The sequence below is a fragment of the Betta splendens genome, chromosome 12, assembly GCF_900634795.4.
Source record: "Betta splendens chromosome 12, fBetSpl5.4, whole genome shotgun sequence".
NCBI lineage: Eukaryota > Metazoa > Chordata > Actinopteri > Anabantiformes > Osphronemidae > Betta > Betta splendens.
In genome coordinates, this window is record NC_040892.2 from 1837501 (window position 1) to 1852862 (window position 15362).

Sequence of the window (15362 nt, forward strand, 5' to 3'; positions counted from 1 at the left end):
TTATCCTCTCAAGACTGAAACTCCAATATAAAATAACTGACCACAGTAAGTCTGTCATCCCACTGACAGCTGATCTCCCAGTCCCCACAACAGGTCCCAGTCCGTCAGGTTGACTGGTCATAGTGGTCAGAATGAGTGGCGTGTGATCCCAGCCTCTGGTCGGACCGACAGCTGGCTCCAGCAGCTTACGCACAGAGCTGTCTGCTTCTCAACCTGCTTGTACACATCGCTCAGGCCAACTGCTGTTAGCTTTTATTTTGAAATCGGCTGTTTATTCATAACCCGCTCCCACACGCTCTGAAAAGATGTCCCTCATGGACCCTCAAAAAGACCAAACAGTTTACATTTACTGTGAAATGTGCATCCACAGATATGATATTGAGGCTGAATTGTCTTGTAGTCGACTTCCTGAGACGCACACGAACAATGCCATTCAGACAAAGGGCACTGGTCTGAGCGACCAGCTGTTCTCATCAGCTGATGGTCACATGGCACAAGCCATGAATGAGCCATGTGCAGCCGGAGCGGCCACAGATTCAGGTTTCACCACACTTTTAAAGTCCAGACTTTTCATGTCATGTAGAAGCCAAAAAAAGGAACCAATCTCTGTAATAATAAGGAAATAATTTTTAGACACAGCAAAACAGTTATGAATATCTCTGAGTACTTCATTTTATAAATATCCCACACGGCAGATCGTGCAGTGATGACCTATTTGTTTTTTTACGGAAGTAAGGTCACTAAAATATAAAGACGAAGTAAATGAGCTTTAACTCTGACCTTAAGTGAAGGAATATGAAGAGATTTACACACAGCTGAAGTAACCGTCTGTTACTGTTTGACACAGCACCGTGGTACAGAACGACATAAAACAGCCAATGAGCACCAGCAAATGTGAAAAGCCCCAAATGTAATCAAACACTCACATGAAGACTTTTCTAGAGCTGCACGGTTTCAGCGGAGGCAAAGCTTCTCTTTCCATCTGCCAGTACCTCTAAACACGCGACCTGACGCGGCTCGAATGGAAGGGCTGCGCTCGCGGCCTCACATTGTCCTGCAGTGGCTCTGCACCGAGCCCGGACTTGAACCCTGGTGAGCGATGGTTGAGCGCCGGTTCAGGGGGCGGTCAGCGAGCGGAGGCCTTGAGGCTCCAAGTTGTGGCGCTGAATGAAAACTCGTTTCATTGTGTTAAAAGACCACATCAAGCTTCTCTCTGAGTCTAAAGCACAATCAGGGCTGATATGAGGCTGTGCCACGCTGCACTGGGTCCTAATAATTAGGCTTTCCCTCGTCCGTCTTCTGTCTCTATAAATAAAAGCGCGTTGGCCGGGCTGCAGCATTCCGATGCGTGGCCATAAAAACTCCTTGGTTGTCTTTTCCAGAGGAGAGGTTGCATTGTGCTAAAATCGGGACCTGGGGCACGTTGAAAAGAAAGGCTAACAAGCAAACGGGTCAGATGACCTCAGATCTGCAGCCTCAGAATTATCGGTTCAGCTCACATTTACCATAAACACGCTCAGCTCTCAGCGTATGTTTGTTTATGCATACGCAGCCGTGCTGTTTACCTGCGTGCAGTCTGATGCGTATTAAAGTCAGAGCTCGCAGAGCGGCTTTGTTTACGGCGCACGTCCAGAGACTTCACCGACGAATCAACTGGAAGAATGCTTTTAGGCTAAATCTTCAGCTGCGCTGACGCAAGCTCCCGCTGGGTCGGAGCTCCGGTGATGTAATCTGTGGGATACGTCTCCAGTAGTGTGATTTCATTAGATGATGATGGAACACACCCACCAATAAACAGCAGGGGAACGTGACACAGATGGAAGAAGAAGAAGAAGGCTATTGCGAAATAAAGAAGTCATTAAAAAATAGATGCCAAAAAAATCACATTTTTGTACTGTACTGTACTATTGGTGTCCAAAACATCCTCTTAATGGTTTCATTTTCCTGCTAGTTCCTCCACTGAAACATGCTTAATCGTGACATATGGGAGAGGTCACAGCCAGATAGAGATGTTAGCATGAAGAAGCTTATTATGGACATTTGGAAAATGGAGGGAGATGCAGCATTCTGCTCAGTGAATCAGAATCTTAAGTCAGATCTCAGCTGTCAATAAGCTTTCGCTGAATGAAATTAGTGAAGTCTTTTGCTTGTTATTTATGGTTCTGGCTGTTTTGTTGGAATAAAACATTGCATTTAGTGGCTTGGAGCAAACCAGAGGCCGGCATGAACTGAACACTCAGCCTGCCTCTGTGGAGCTGTGTCATCAGAGGCGACGTGTTGACTCATTCTCAGTGGAGAGTAACGATGGTTGTGTCAGAATACGTCGCATGTTCCAGTTGCTTCTGTTGGTGGTGAAGCTGCTGCATAAAACTAAACCCGTCACCCTCAACATGTTTATAGTGAATCGTTTGAGGCACAGAGTCTGGATTTTGCTACTTTTATCTAAGTTATTTTTGTATTGTTTTTAGTTGTTGTGCAGTAAATACAGTAAGTGTCTGTATTCGTCTCTCATGAGGTCAGGGGGTTTTCTTAGTCTATTTATATGCATACGGGTAATTATGCATATAACAGAAACAGAAACAGAAACCTATTCCAGGCAAACCCAGTGTCAGACTGTGTTCTTCATCGCAGTTAAGCACTGAACGTGCGTCGTTTGGTGCCCGAGTGTTGGGACGGGTATCATCCTCTGGTGAGCCGTGAATCAGGCTGTACAGTCACACATGACTCAACGCCGACCCTCAATCCAGCGCTTGTCCCGGGTTCTGCTGCTACACGGGAACTGCTGGAGAGTCAGTGTGAGAGCGAGGCTCTGTGTGCGATATGTGTGCAGTCGCCCATGATGTTAAAGAGAAAGTCCTGTTTCTCTGCTCTCTGGGGTGGGAGCACGGAAACAATGGGCACATTGTGCGGAGAGTTGGCAAAGAGGCGACCGGGGGGAGGAGGAGGAGGTGGAGAGAGGTGGAGAGGAAAGCAGCGGAAAGGAGATATGGAAGAAGATGAGTAGAAGGGGAAAACGAGAGAAAGACGCCCGGAGAGGGGTTCAATGAGAAACAGAAGAAGAAAGGGGGCGGGAGAAGCTCTGATGGAGACAGAAAAAAGGAAAAAAGGATGGAGGATGAGAGGGGGGGGGGGGGGTCAGAGACCGAGGAGTCAGACTGGGTGAAAAAGCTGAGAGGAAAGGAGAGACCAGATGAAAAGGTGAGACTGGGAAACAGAGGAAATCACCAGCGTGGGGAGAAAAGGGACGAGCGAGCGACGTGAAGGAAACAAGTGCCAGATGGAGGGAGGAAGCTGGGAAATAAAGAAAACTAGACAGAAACACGATATGCAAGAAACGAGGACAGATGGAAGTCGCACATGAGAGACACAAAGAAGGGGAGCTCCACTCAGCACCAAATCACCATCAAGGATTTGATTGTGTAGCTAAACTACTGCATGTGTTTAGTTTGTTAGTTAATACAATTCATGTTCAGGGAGGAAACACAAAATACAGGTCACTGAACTCCTCCTCTTCTTTGTTCAACTCAACTGGAGCTAATGGAGCAGATCCCTGATTTCGCTGCAGACATTTGTACTTGAATGAAGATCTTCTTGTCGCGCTTCGCGTTTGCACCTCTGGCTCCAAGGACGTCGTAACAACACACACCGCTAATAAAAGGGGTTTAAAGCAGCATTTCTTGATGGCATGAGCATCCCTTTACGCTGAAACCAGTAACGGGACTGGTTTGGTGTCAGAAGCCACAGAACCGCTCCCATCCAGCAGAACTGGTCCTCGGCTGCCACTCAGACCAGAAAGGTTTATTGTCAATAATTAATTAGATTCTCAGTGTGATTGAAAACCAAAACCAAAGGAAATGCTAATTAGCCGCTAATGGCTAAAGCTTTCAAAGGCTAATCACATGAGGCTTCGTGCTCTTAAGGTGAGGATCGATACTGGAGACTTATGCAGATGTGCGTTGTTAAGTAATGAGGCTGGAAACACAAAGCGGTTCTTCCCAAGTTGGACCTGATGGTGAAGTTTAACATCATATATTCATTCTCAATAGTTCTTGTGCTGCTCCGTCAGGGATAATTGAGCTCAGTGTAAGTGATAAGCCGCTTGTTTGGGTAAATACACGTGGAGGCGCTCGGCGTGCAGTTCCCCTCGTTAGGATGAGGGACGCCGTGGTCACCAACACGTATGATTATGGTCGGGCCACGACTGCACTCAACCTCCGCTGCTAAAGTCACATATTACTTTTTATGACCCATAATTCCTCCCTGAGCTTCTTCAGCGTTGAACTGTTTCCTCCTTTGCTCCCGTCATCATTTTCTAGCGCTGCGTAAGGACTCTGTGCCCGAGCCTGAACATGAACATGCGACTGTTCCTCCCGTCGTAACATCTTCTTCTCTTCCTCTTGTGCTTAGTCAGCACGCGCCGCCTGACGCGGGGAGTGTTTGTTTCTGGTGCTGAGTGCTTGTGGAAAGCGCTGCTCTGAAGGGTGTGTCATTAAATGTCACTTTGGGTTCATCGCGTTTTTTGCAGATAACTGATAAAGTGTGTCTGTCTGTTAATTATCTGTACGTAATGAATCCGCGGTTCCAGCCCGGCTGCTGTGTTTGAGTTATGACCTCACCCGTGTGGATTCCAGGGTGGTCTTTTCACGGCCCGTTACACATGTACACACACACAAAACACACTTTCTTCTCCGTCTCCTCTCGGCCAGACTTCATCACACGTTACTAACGAGCAGAAGCAGAGTGTGGCGACGCACACTTAAGCACAGCGAGGGTTTTGTTCTCTGTGTCTAGCACCCAGGGTTCAGCACAGTGTATACACAAACACACTGGACTCCACTCTCTGTCTCTCGCGCACACACACACACACACACACACACACACACACACACAGATACAAAGATACAGGGACGTAGATACTAAAATCCCCCCTTTTCGTCCTCTTTGTTGCTCAATCTAAGCCTTTTAAAAGACCCGCCCACCAGCTGTTGCAAGCAAACATTCACACACACACACACACACACACACACACACACACACACACACACACACACACACACACACACACACACACACACACACACACACACACACACACACACACACAATGACAGGATCTCCGTCTGCAGACTCCAAGGCTCTGATGAAAGTGTTGGGAATGTGAACTGAGAGGCCAGTGACACTTCCTCCACTTTCTAGTACTGATGACTCGCCTCAGGCGTCTCATGTCCTGCTGCCGCTCCCGCCGGACGTCTAATGACCAGAAACTTCAGATAAATGAGCTTTAATAGAAGTGAGACTCACTCATGGTGCACTCATCCTGCTTTAGTTCCGTCCGGACCCTCAGCTGTCACTGGTGCTGCCGCTAATGGCTGAGGGAATGGAAGTAGCAATTAAAAAACCCCAATGACACAGTTTGAAAATGTCCTTTTTCAAGTCATAGACATCCAACATAACCTCAAAAGAATAAGGCAAGAAATTCTAACAGCCTGTCAACACTATTATTATTATTATTATTATTTCATGCTCTAACGCACACACGTTCTGTAGGTTGGTGAACTGCCAAGTTTCTGAGAGGAATCCAGATATACACTTCATTGGAAGTATTTAAATCATCAAGGTGATACCTTCACTCATTTATATCCTAAACTCATAATATAATGACCTATGGAGCAAAAGTAGAAATAAATGATGATGAAGATACCAGCATGATACCAGAATGATGAGTGTACGTGACATAATAGTATCCTACAATCAGATTTAGTGTTTTGCTTTTGAAGTGTGGGAGTGAAAGAACATCACTAGCATCAATTCCAGGTTTTCACTCCCTCATTACACAAAAACTTTTTTTTGTGTGTGAATTTCTAATATATATATATATATATATATATATATATATATATATATATATATATATATATATATATATATATATATATATATATATATATATATATATTATATATATATCAGTCCTCTTTGTTTGCAGGTGGGTTTTGGCAGGGTTGTGTTAGAAGGTAAATCCAAAGAGATGTGTTTCCACAGACTGCTGCTGGTGCTACTTACTAACTTTATTTGCTCTTGAAGCACGATGTGAAAAAGCATGTTTGCGCACACACACACACACACACACACACACACATACACACACACACACACACACACACACACACACACACACACACACACACACACACACACACACACACACACACAGGCTAAACCCAAATGAAGCAGTTCAGGCCCACATGTTTCTGGTCAACTTTATGAAAGCGTAATATGATTGAAGCATAGAAATACATGGACAGCAAAGTTTACACTGGAAATAATTATCATGAGATTCTTTTTTACAGAGACACACTCTACACATCTCTACAGCACAGAAACACAAATTCTGCGTTGTAATAGTCCTCAACCTTAGGGATTTTGGTGCAATGTCTAAGAAAAGATAAAATGTAGATGTGTGTTTGTCCTGGTGCCAGAGTCCCGTCTGTTGGTTTCCTGTTTATTCCTATCTGACCGTTGCGATCACACGTTCGGCCTGAACGCTACCTTCCAGGTGGATGAAAACAGGAAGGACGTGATCTGACTGATAATCAGCCTCCCTATAAATCTCCTGCATGTCAGAACAGCTTCTCATCATAACTGGCCCTGACCCCCACACCCTCTGTCTTCCAGGACGCACCACTAGCACCATGGATGAGGAACAGTGCTACTTCAACGAGACCATTGCCTTTTTCTACAACCGCAGCGGTAAACACCTGGCCACGGACTGGGACACGGTGAGCCGGCTGGTGATGGGCCTGGGCATCACCGTCTGCATCTTCATCATGCTGGCCAACCTGCTGGTGATGGTGGCCATCTACGTCAACCGCCGCTTCCACTTCCCCATCTACTACCTGATGGCCAACCTGGCGGCGGCCGACTTCTTCGCCGGCCTGGCCTACTTCTACCTGATGTTCAACACGGGGCCCAACACGCGGCGCCTGACCGTGTCCACGTGGCTGCTGCGCCAGGGCCTGATCGACACCAGCCTGACGGCGTCGGTGGCCAACCTGCTGGCCATCGCCATCGAGCGCCACATCACCGTGTTCCGCATGCAGCTGCACACGCGCATGAGCAACCGCCGCGTGGTGGTGGTGATCGTCATCATCTGGACCATGTCCATCGTCATGGGGGCCATTCCCAGCGTGGGCTGGAACTGCATCTGCAGCATCAGGTCCTGTTCCAACATGGCGCCGCTTTACAGCAACTCCTACCTGGTGTTCTGGGCCGTCTTCAACCTGGTGACCTTTGTTGTCATGGTGACACTGTACGCACACATCTTCATGTACGTGAGGCAGAGGACCATGAGGATGTCGCGGCACAGCTCTGGGCCGCGGCGGAACCGCGACACCATGATGTCCCTGCTGAAGACCGTGGCCATCGTGCTGGGTGAGTGATCGGTCCGTCTCTGCAGCTCCTCACAGTTTATCTCCCGTCACCCGTGGTGCGTTAGTGACGCGAGTCGTCTGCTTCCTGTTGCTGGCGCGCGCTCATCTGACGACAGGAAACCCGTCGATCTGTGTCCCAGTGAGTCATCAACAACAACGAAGTGGGTCCTGAGTTCATGCATTGTGACTGAAGGCCTCTGTTCACAGCAGCATCAGTACACAGGGCTGATAACATTAGCAGTTATTACATTACTAATATTATTCATAATGTTCCTTTAATATAGCATCATTTTGTTGGCTGTACTGGTGATGCTTTGGTTTAAACCTCAGCATTGGGTTTTTACATATAGTGAGTGACTTCAGCGCAGAAGCAAACGAACTCGAGTGTGTGAGAGGAAGTTGAATGGTGGGAAAATGCCTCCTTAGTGCCTGGAAGCAGGATGTGTTGGTCCCAGACAAAACATACCAAAGGATTCCATGTGATTTGTCTCCTATGTGCTGTTGTCTCATCCTGTCGCTTCTGTTTTCGTTACTCTGCGCTTAATTCAAAGCAGAGAACAGCAGAACGTGCCGACACTTAGAAGCACAGAACGCAGGTTTTCAGTCCCTTCGTCCTCCTTCCTGCGCCGTAGTCCTCGTTGAGCGCATGACTGTAAGTTGCAGGAGGGTCAGAGTCCGAGGACGAGACCTTTGGAGGTAAATGGAGCCACTGGACCTGCAAACTATACAATAAGTTAGTGCAAACGTGTTCTGCTTGAGGTGTGACCTCATCCTGAGCACATAGAATTCTTTGGAAGTGAAGCTGTCCACTGTGAGTCACACCCACCTCAGGTTTCTCAACTCCAGGTCCTGCCAGTAAAAGGCCTGGCTAACGGAACGTGGGATGTAGGACATCGCAGTAATTGACTTATCGTCATTTGTTCCCACTCAGAAACGTCCACGTTGCCGGTTCTCAGGCCAGTGGACAATAAAGAATGTCCTGAGGCACCGCTGAGTCTCTGGTGGGCCTGAAGTTGCCGCTGATTTGCGGCTTTTGCTGATGCCCAAGTCCTCAGGGGAAGGTTGAGCTGGGTTCCACCGGCGGTGCCTGAGCACAGAGTGGAGCCTGCAGCCGCTCCCATCTGCCGACCAGATGACAAGAACCGCCCGCTGCTTCCTGACGTCTCCACTTGTTCCTCTCAGGACGCCGCGATCGCGCTACGGGTGATTTCGTCTCAGAAAGAAAAGATTGGATGGGAAAAAAAAACAACAATGGTTCCACACACTTGCTCATAAGTGCAGGCAAATATATAAACAGATTGTCTCGCATTCACATGAACCCCGAAGCCGAGGTTGGTTCATTCACATAAACCCTGATCTGCTGTTTACTGATTATGTCAAATGATAAAAAACCCCAAACAATTTTCCTACAGACGAGGGACACGTGAACCAAACATCTGAACTCACAATGTGCAACGAAGACCAATGACGGCAAAGCAGAAGTCTTAGTCTGTCATTGTTTTAGTAAAAGAGAAATTTAAAGTGCTCCGTATATTTTGCAAAACGCATGTTTTCAGGAATGTTTGAGTCATTACATTTAATCTGCTGTCGCTCGCTAGTTTGGATAAAGAGCATCTGTCCATCGGCATCAGCAGAAACTCCCTGAAAACGGGCCGTGACCTCGTCCAGCGCCGGCGTCAGGTGCTGGCTCATCTGTGAATGATCTGATTATGTTAAAGGCGGATCCGCTGCCGGACAGCGCGGCGCGCCAAGAGATGCCATCACCCAAACACATGCACACAGTTGTTCAGCATCACTAGAACAAATGCATTATGGAGGTTTGGATCCCGTTTCAAAGGCGTGGACGCACGCTGCTGTACGTATAGCAGATTTCTGTCGCTGCAGCATGTGTGTCCTAAACAATGAGCCCCAGTAACTCAGGCCAGAGCATCCTGTCTGCTGTTGGCCTGCAACCATCGCAGCCTCACCTGTTTCTGGATGTTGGTCTGTGCATTCAAAACCTACAGTAACGTGAGAGGTTCCAGCTTCTCGACAACTGTCTCCATGAATCCTGCTACACAATGAACAGCAGCGTCAGTTCTTACTTCAGTGCCAAACGCTGGTTAATTCAAACAGCGAGGCAAAAAGAAAAAGCAGACATCAGGTGTAAAACGTTCAGATTCAGCAGCTGGGAGTGAATCACAGCTGCTGAGCGACTCTGCAGACGTGTCCCAGCCTCTCTGTGGTGGAAAAACACCAAGAACCCAGCGTGCTTTCAGTCCAACGCTGCTCCAACCATTAGACCGCGGCGGACACCATCAGGCTCCATTAGCACAGATGAGTTCGTCAATAACTGTAAACACTCAGCTGCTGGATGAGAACAGTGATCTAATTGTCATGATGTATTTGAGACTGAGAGAATGATGGGACAAAGTCAATGCTATAGACAATATTCCTATGGTTTCTGTGCTCAGGATGCAGGAAAATGACCATAGGTCATGTGTCACTGAGGAAAATGAAGGAATCTGAAAAAGAGAGAGAGAAAAGTGAAAACGCGCAGACAGACGTGGTTGGAGAGAGGAAGACAGTGAAACGTGATCAATAACAGCAGTAACTCAATACTGATGTTTATTTATTTGTAAATGGCTGAGAGCAGAGTGAGACTGGAACCCGACACGTCGTAAGGACGTGTCGGGAATAATGGAATCAATCAGTCAGAGCCTAAATAGAGTGAAGTGTGTCATTTTGTGGCTTCATGATGCAGCAGAAGAAACGGACTTTGGGGAAAGGATTGTTCACACCACACTTTGTATACGTTGTGTATTTCTCCTTATTCATTTGCAAAACCAGCAATTGAGTAGCTGGAAAGAAAAAAATGCTTTAAATGAACCAATGACGCTTTTTCAACGGGACGTGTCCCCTGCTTTAGTTGTGAGTCGCTTGTGCAGAGGTTTTAGCGCTGAGTTGTGGAACAACAAGCAGCGTCCTCAGCAGCTCGGAGTCTGTGTGAGGTATTCAGAGACAGTGGCAAAGGCACAAACAGAAGGCTGATGATGGATTACATGCTGTTTGTTTTGTTGTTGTTACGAAGCATCGAGTCCCATGTCCTGAACATGAGGGGCTCAACACCAGCATCATCACTGTAAACGTTATCACGTTATGGGGGTAAAGGTCACTGATCTTCACTTTCTCAACACTGTGTGTGTGTGTGTGTGTGTGTGTGTGTGTGTGTGTGTGTGTGTGTGTGTGTGTGTGTGTGTGTGTGTGTGTTCGGGGGGGGTCTGGTCTCCATTATTTCTTTTTTTCCCAGAGCCCTCTGTTCCCTTTCTACGCAGACATTTCCTCCAGGAAAAGGGAAAAATGATCACTAGGAGTTAATGACAGTGAAGGAACAATATAAAAAATATGACAAAAGCCTAAAACAAATGTTTAACGTGAATTTAGAGACAGTCATTGAAACTTGCCTTAATGTTTAAATCATCTGAGAAAATGAGGATTTGTGGGGAAACGCACGTTGTGAAGCTCAGAAGCTGCAACTTGGCCGTTCTGACTCTGAACTTCTATCACACTGTGACAGAACAGGGTTTCAGAAGGAGGGCGTCGTTTTCTGAGCCTGTTTGGAGCTGTGTTCATCCACTTCCTCCCGTTTCTCTGGCCTCTTTTTGTTCCGTGTGGCACTTTTGGGCAGAATGATTAAATGAGCTCAAACCTGGCGCCATAAATCCACTCACTGTGCGTCCGAGCCTGTTTCTCGTTCTGGGTTGCTCTCGTTCTGTTGTTTAGTTGTTTTCCGTGTTGTTGTTCAAGTGGTCGACTGAAAGACACACACTCCAGCCGGTTTGTCAGCACGGCTGTGAACAATCCCAGAAATGCATCTCGCTGTGAGAGTCTGCCTGCATAGCTGGGAAGTGAGGTCAAAGCTTCGTTGCAGCTGCCGCCTGCGAAGCGCTAAAAGATAACGCCGGCCGTGGGACCTCCCTCCGTCCCTCTCGTCTGTCCGTCCTGTAGCGTGTAATGGCCCACAGTGGTGTTAGCGCCGCGTTAGCGTGCCATGATTGAATTTGCAGCACATGAGGCTGACGCTGATGAGTGATGAGTCAGTGACCCTCTCCTCTCCGCTAACATGCTCTCACCGATGCACTGTGGGCCACTAACTCAAATGGGGTTCAAAGGTTACGGATACGACAATAATGGAATGGCAAATATGTGGTTAGAAATCAGGAAGGGCCTTATATGCTGTCCGCAGATAATGGACATATGTGTGTGGTTGTTGAGTGATGGTTATGTGGCTGTAGAGTGAGTTTTGTGCTTTTAAAAACCAGATGAGAGCTTCTTTACTGGCAGGAAACAAGTAAAGCGAACGGAGCGTCTCGTGGGGTGAAGTGTGTCATGTCTCCTCTCCGCCTCCTCCGCAGGCGCCTTCATCGTCTGTTGGACCCCCGGCCTCGTCATCCTGCTGCTCGACGTCTTCTGCTCGAGCTGCAACGTGCTCAGCTACGAGAAGTTCTTCCTGCTCCTCGCCGAGTTCAACTCCGCCATGAACCCCATCATCTACTCGTACCGGGACAAGGAGATGAGCGCCACCTTCAGGCAGATCCTGTGCTGCCAGCGGCAGGAGAACATTAACGGGGCGGCGACCGAGGGCTCCGACCGCTCGGCCTCGTCCGTCAACCACACGGTGCTGAGCGCCGGCATGCACCACCACCACAACGAGCACTCGGTCGTATAAGGCTGAGAGACGACTGATGCAGGACAAGAACAAGATGTGCAGAAAGGTTGAGAAGGAAGGTGCAGCAGAGACGCTGGATGGAACGACTGGAAGAGTGCGAGAACAGGGACAGGGTCCTAGTGTTTGTGTTCAGTTTGTTTTCTATTTGTGAGAAGTGTGTGGCTAATATTTAAAGGTGACCTGTGAAATGAAGGTGATGCCAGTATAGACGTCTTTCTACCATGTAGCTCCAGACACTAGCACGCGGTTCCTCTCTGCTGCAGGAGCGATTCATCACAAGCTGCCACGCTTTTTGCTTTTTTTTGGTTTTCAGACTGAATCTAGGGAAACTCAGTGTAGTTCTCGTTGGACCTCTATGAAGCCTGAGGTCAGTATTTTGGTCAAGTACAACAATATGAGTTTTACAAGCAGTGACCAAGTTAAACTAAACTGTGCTCATAAAATATTAAACCTTGATATATTTAGGACTTTTACTGTTGCACCACTCCCTTCGGATGTTATCAGCCATAACGAATGGGCTGATCAGAACTTATCAGCGCATTCGTACGGGCCAGTAGGTGCCTGCTCTGCCTCCTCGCTAACAGCTAACAGCTAGCTAAGTTGCTATGTTAAGCAGCTTCAGAGGTTATTGTGGTTAGGGTTAGGGCTGGATAACGGGTGGGGGGTTCAGGTTACAGTTAGCTAACACAATACCGCTAGCTACTTGCTAAGTTATGCTCGCTAATAAATCAAAATCAAAGACTTCAACCTCTCGTCTGAACAACAACCGCTCAACAGCGCCCCTACTGACTCTGCTGGTTAAATCATCCGAGCCGTGATCAACCTTACGGATCAATGACAGCGATCTACCGCACCTAGTCACCGCTGCCAGCAGGTAGATGGGCACCTACCGGCCCATACGTATGGGCTGATAACCACTGATAATGACCATTGAATGGCGTGATAACGTCCGAAGCCGCTCACTGTTGATTCATCATAGATTCAAAGCTTCAGTGTCCATTTCTGATCTTCCTGTGATGTCAAACACTAAAATGCTTCAAGGCCTTCTAGCTCCTGCCAGTGTCTTCACTTCCAATGACCAAACCTGTTAAAGGAGGAGGATGTTGGCTTCAGAAAAGTCTCTGTGCCTCAATGTTACATAGAGACAAGGAGAAGGTCGGTGCCATCAGAACTGATGTTTATGATGGTAGCAAGCAACAAAAGGGAACATTTATTTGTAAAAGTCCATTTGACAGCGGTGCTACTGTACGATAACAGACTCTAAACCACCAAAACTGAAGTGAATCCCCCTGAGGGAGCGCGACGATGACGTACATGCTTCTGCAGCCTCCCTGCTGTGAGCTTCTCTCCCCTCTGCTCTCGCTACAGCTATTTTTCACCCAACATCACGCCTTGCTCCATTTCTGCCTCCTGAGAGAATTCCCATCCATAGGGAGTAAAACCCTCTGCTCTGCATCGATTATGGCCGTATATGGAAAAAAGGTCACTGCTTTTAATTTAGTCCTCAACCAGGAAGAAGCATAAGTCTTAAAATATGACGTCATTTATACACGTCATGTCATGTCATAATTTATTGTTTACCACAACTTTATAGGATGTTTACAGTAATAAAACAAAGGTTTTCATTGTCAAATACACCAGTTTGCTGCGACACTCTGAATCAGTGAAAGGCAACAGCCTGACTTTACTTCCAGAAGAGCCTTAATTGATTTGTGAACACTTATTGTTGACAAAGGTCCCAAAACGCCAGGATCTTCATATTTCAGCTTTCACAGCCGTCGACTCAGCGCTTCTCATTCACTCCATCTGTATTTTAATTTATATTTCTACCTTTCGATTCAGGTTGTATATCAAACCAACTTAACTTTGTTTACCAGTGAGTCACACTTTCTATACCATTGTAAGTACGTGTGTACAGTATGTCTGTATATAAAATATATTATTCAGAGTTAATCACCAAAGGGAACGTGTTTTTGTGTTTGTAAATTTAGCGGTTTTATACGTTGTTGCAAAGTACTGTAGGTTTGTGTTCATGTGTTTTCATGTCATTGACTCCCATTAATGAACTTCCATTACAAGCTTTTACAGTTCTAAGTTGTTGCTGAACCAAAACTACATATTTATGTGTGCAGTGCCTTCTAGTTGCTGTGTGTGTTGCTAACACTGTCGTCCAACAGCTGCCTTACAGTTAATGTGAGTCTGGACCAATATGTTGCTTTTGTAGCACATTTTTACTAGAAAGCATGTTTTTTTTTTGTTTTGAAAACAAAAGGGGAGCGAATGCGTGGTTTGTTATTTATTTTTGTCAACTAAATAAAACAACACAAAACAACAAAGGGGAAACATGCACCGCTGGTTTTGTGACGCTAAAAAACGGCTTGTTGTTTTCTGCATGAATGAGATAAGACGCTTTTAAACCCAAGGGGAACTTTGCAGACGGCCGTGTTGTGACTGACGCGCTGCAAACGGCTCTGCAGGAACGTTGTCTGCAGCTGATAAGTAGATGTGTGTTGCGCTTGTGTGCTGGACCCACCATGATTCTTTAAGTGGCCTCGTGGTCGACCCGGCATCTAACAGACCAGATCCAAACATCACGCACCTGTCGACAGTACGTGATACAGGCATTAATGTGATTTCCATATCTACAGTGTATGAATGTCCCCTCAGACTCATAGTGTTTTACTGCAGCAACAATAAAGACGTATACAAAGATTTGTGTTGTTGTGACTTTAATAAAAGCCAATAAACGGCTACTTTACTGCAGGAGCTGAGCGTTTGTGTATCTCCCACTTTGGCCTCGCTGTGGTTGTTTCTTCTGTCAACTCTCATTGTTTTTGTGTCCATGACATCCAAAGAGTCACCGGAGGTGGAAGAGGCCGACCCGCGGCGGCGACAGACGCCGTCAGACCCAATAATAATCTACAAACCTTGAGGTTGTTCACGCGTTTTAAAGAGCCTTGACACCAGGAAGTGTCTGTGTAAATATTTATTAGTAGATCTGCGTGCAGCGATATAACGTCTGTCACGACCTCCAAGTCAAAGTCCACATTCGTACTGTAACATATGAAAGAAGCCACCGTTCTGTTTTCCGATCATCATTTGATACATTGTTATTCCACATTTTTCCACTTTAAGGAAGTTCCTCTCTGTCGCTCAGTTGTGGTAAATTACGTGTGGTCCGTGACACAAAGCAGACGCCGCACTGAATATGTGGTACGTGTGTA

General features: G+C 46.8%; 1 protein-coding gene across 1 annotated transcript in view; it reads left to right on the top strand.

Moving 5' to 3' along the window:
* lpar1 (lysophosphatidic acid receptor 1) overlaps positions 1-14850 on the top strand; it is a 17854-nt gene extending 3004 nt beyond the window's left edge. Inside the window, exons 2-3 of the mRNA XM_029169616.3 lie at positions 6676-7431; positions 11825-14850. Coding sequence (XP_029025449.1) covers positions 6693-7431; positions 11825-12138 — 1053 coding nt within the window. The 5' untranslated portion in view covers positions 6676-6692 and the 3' untranslated portion in view covers positions 12139-14850. The remainder of the gene's footprint in view (positions 1-6675; positions 7432-11824) is intronic.
* Positions 14851-15362: the final 512 nt, after the last annotated feature.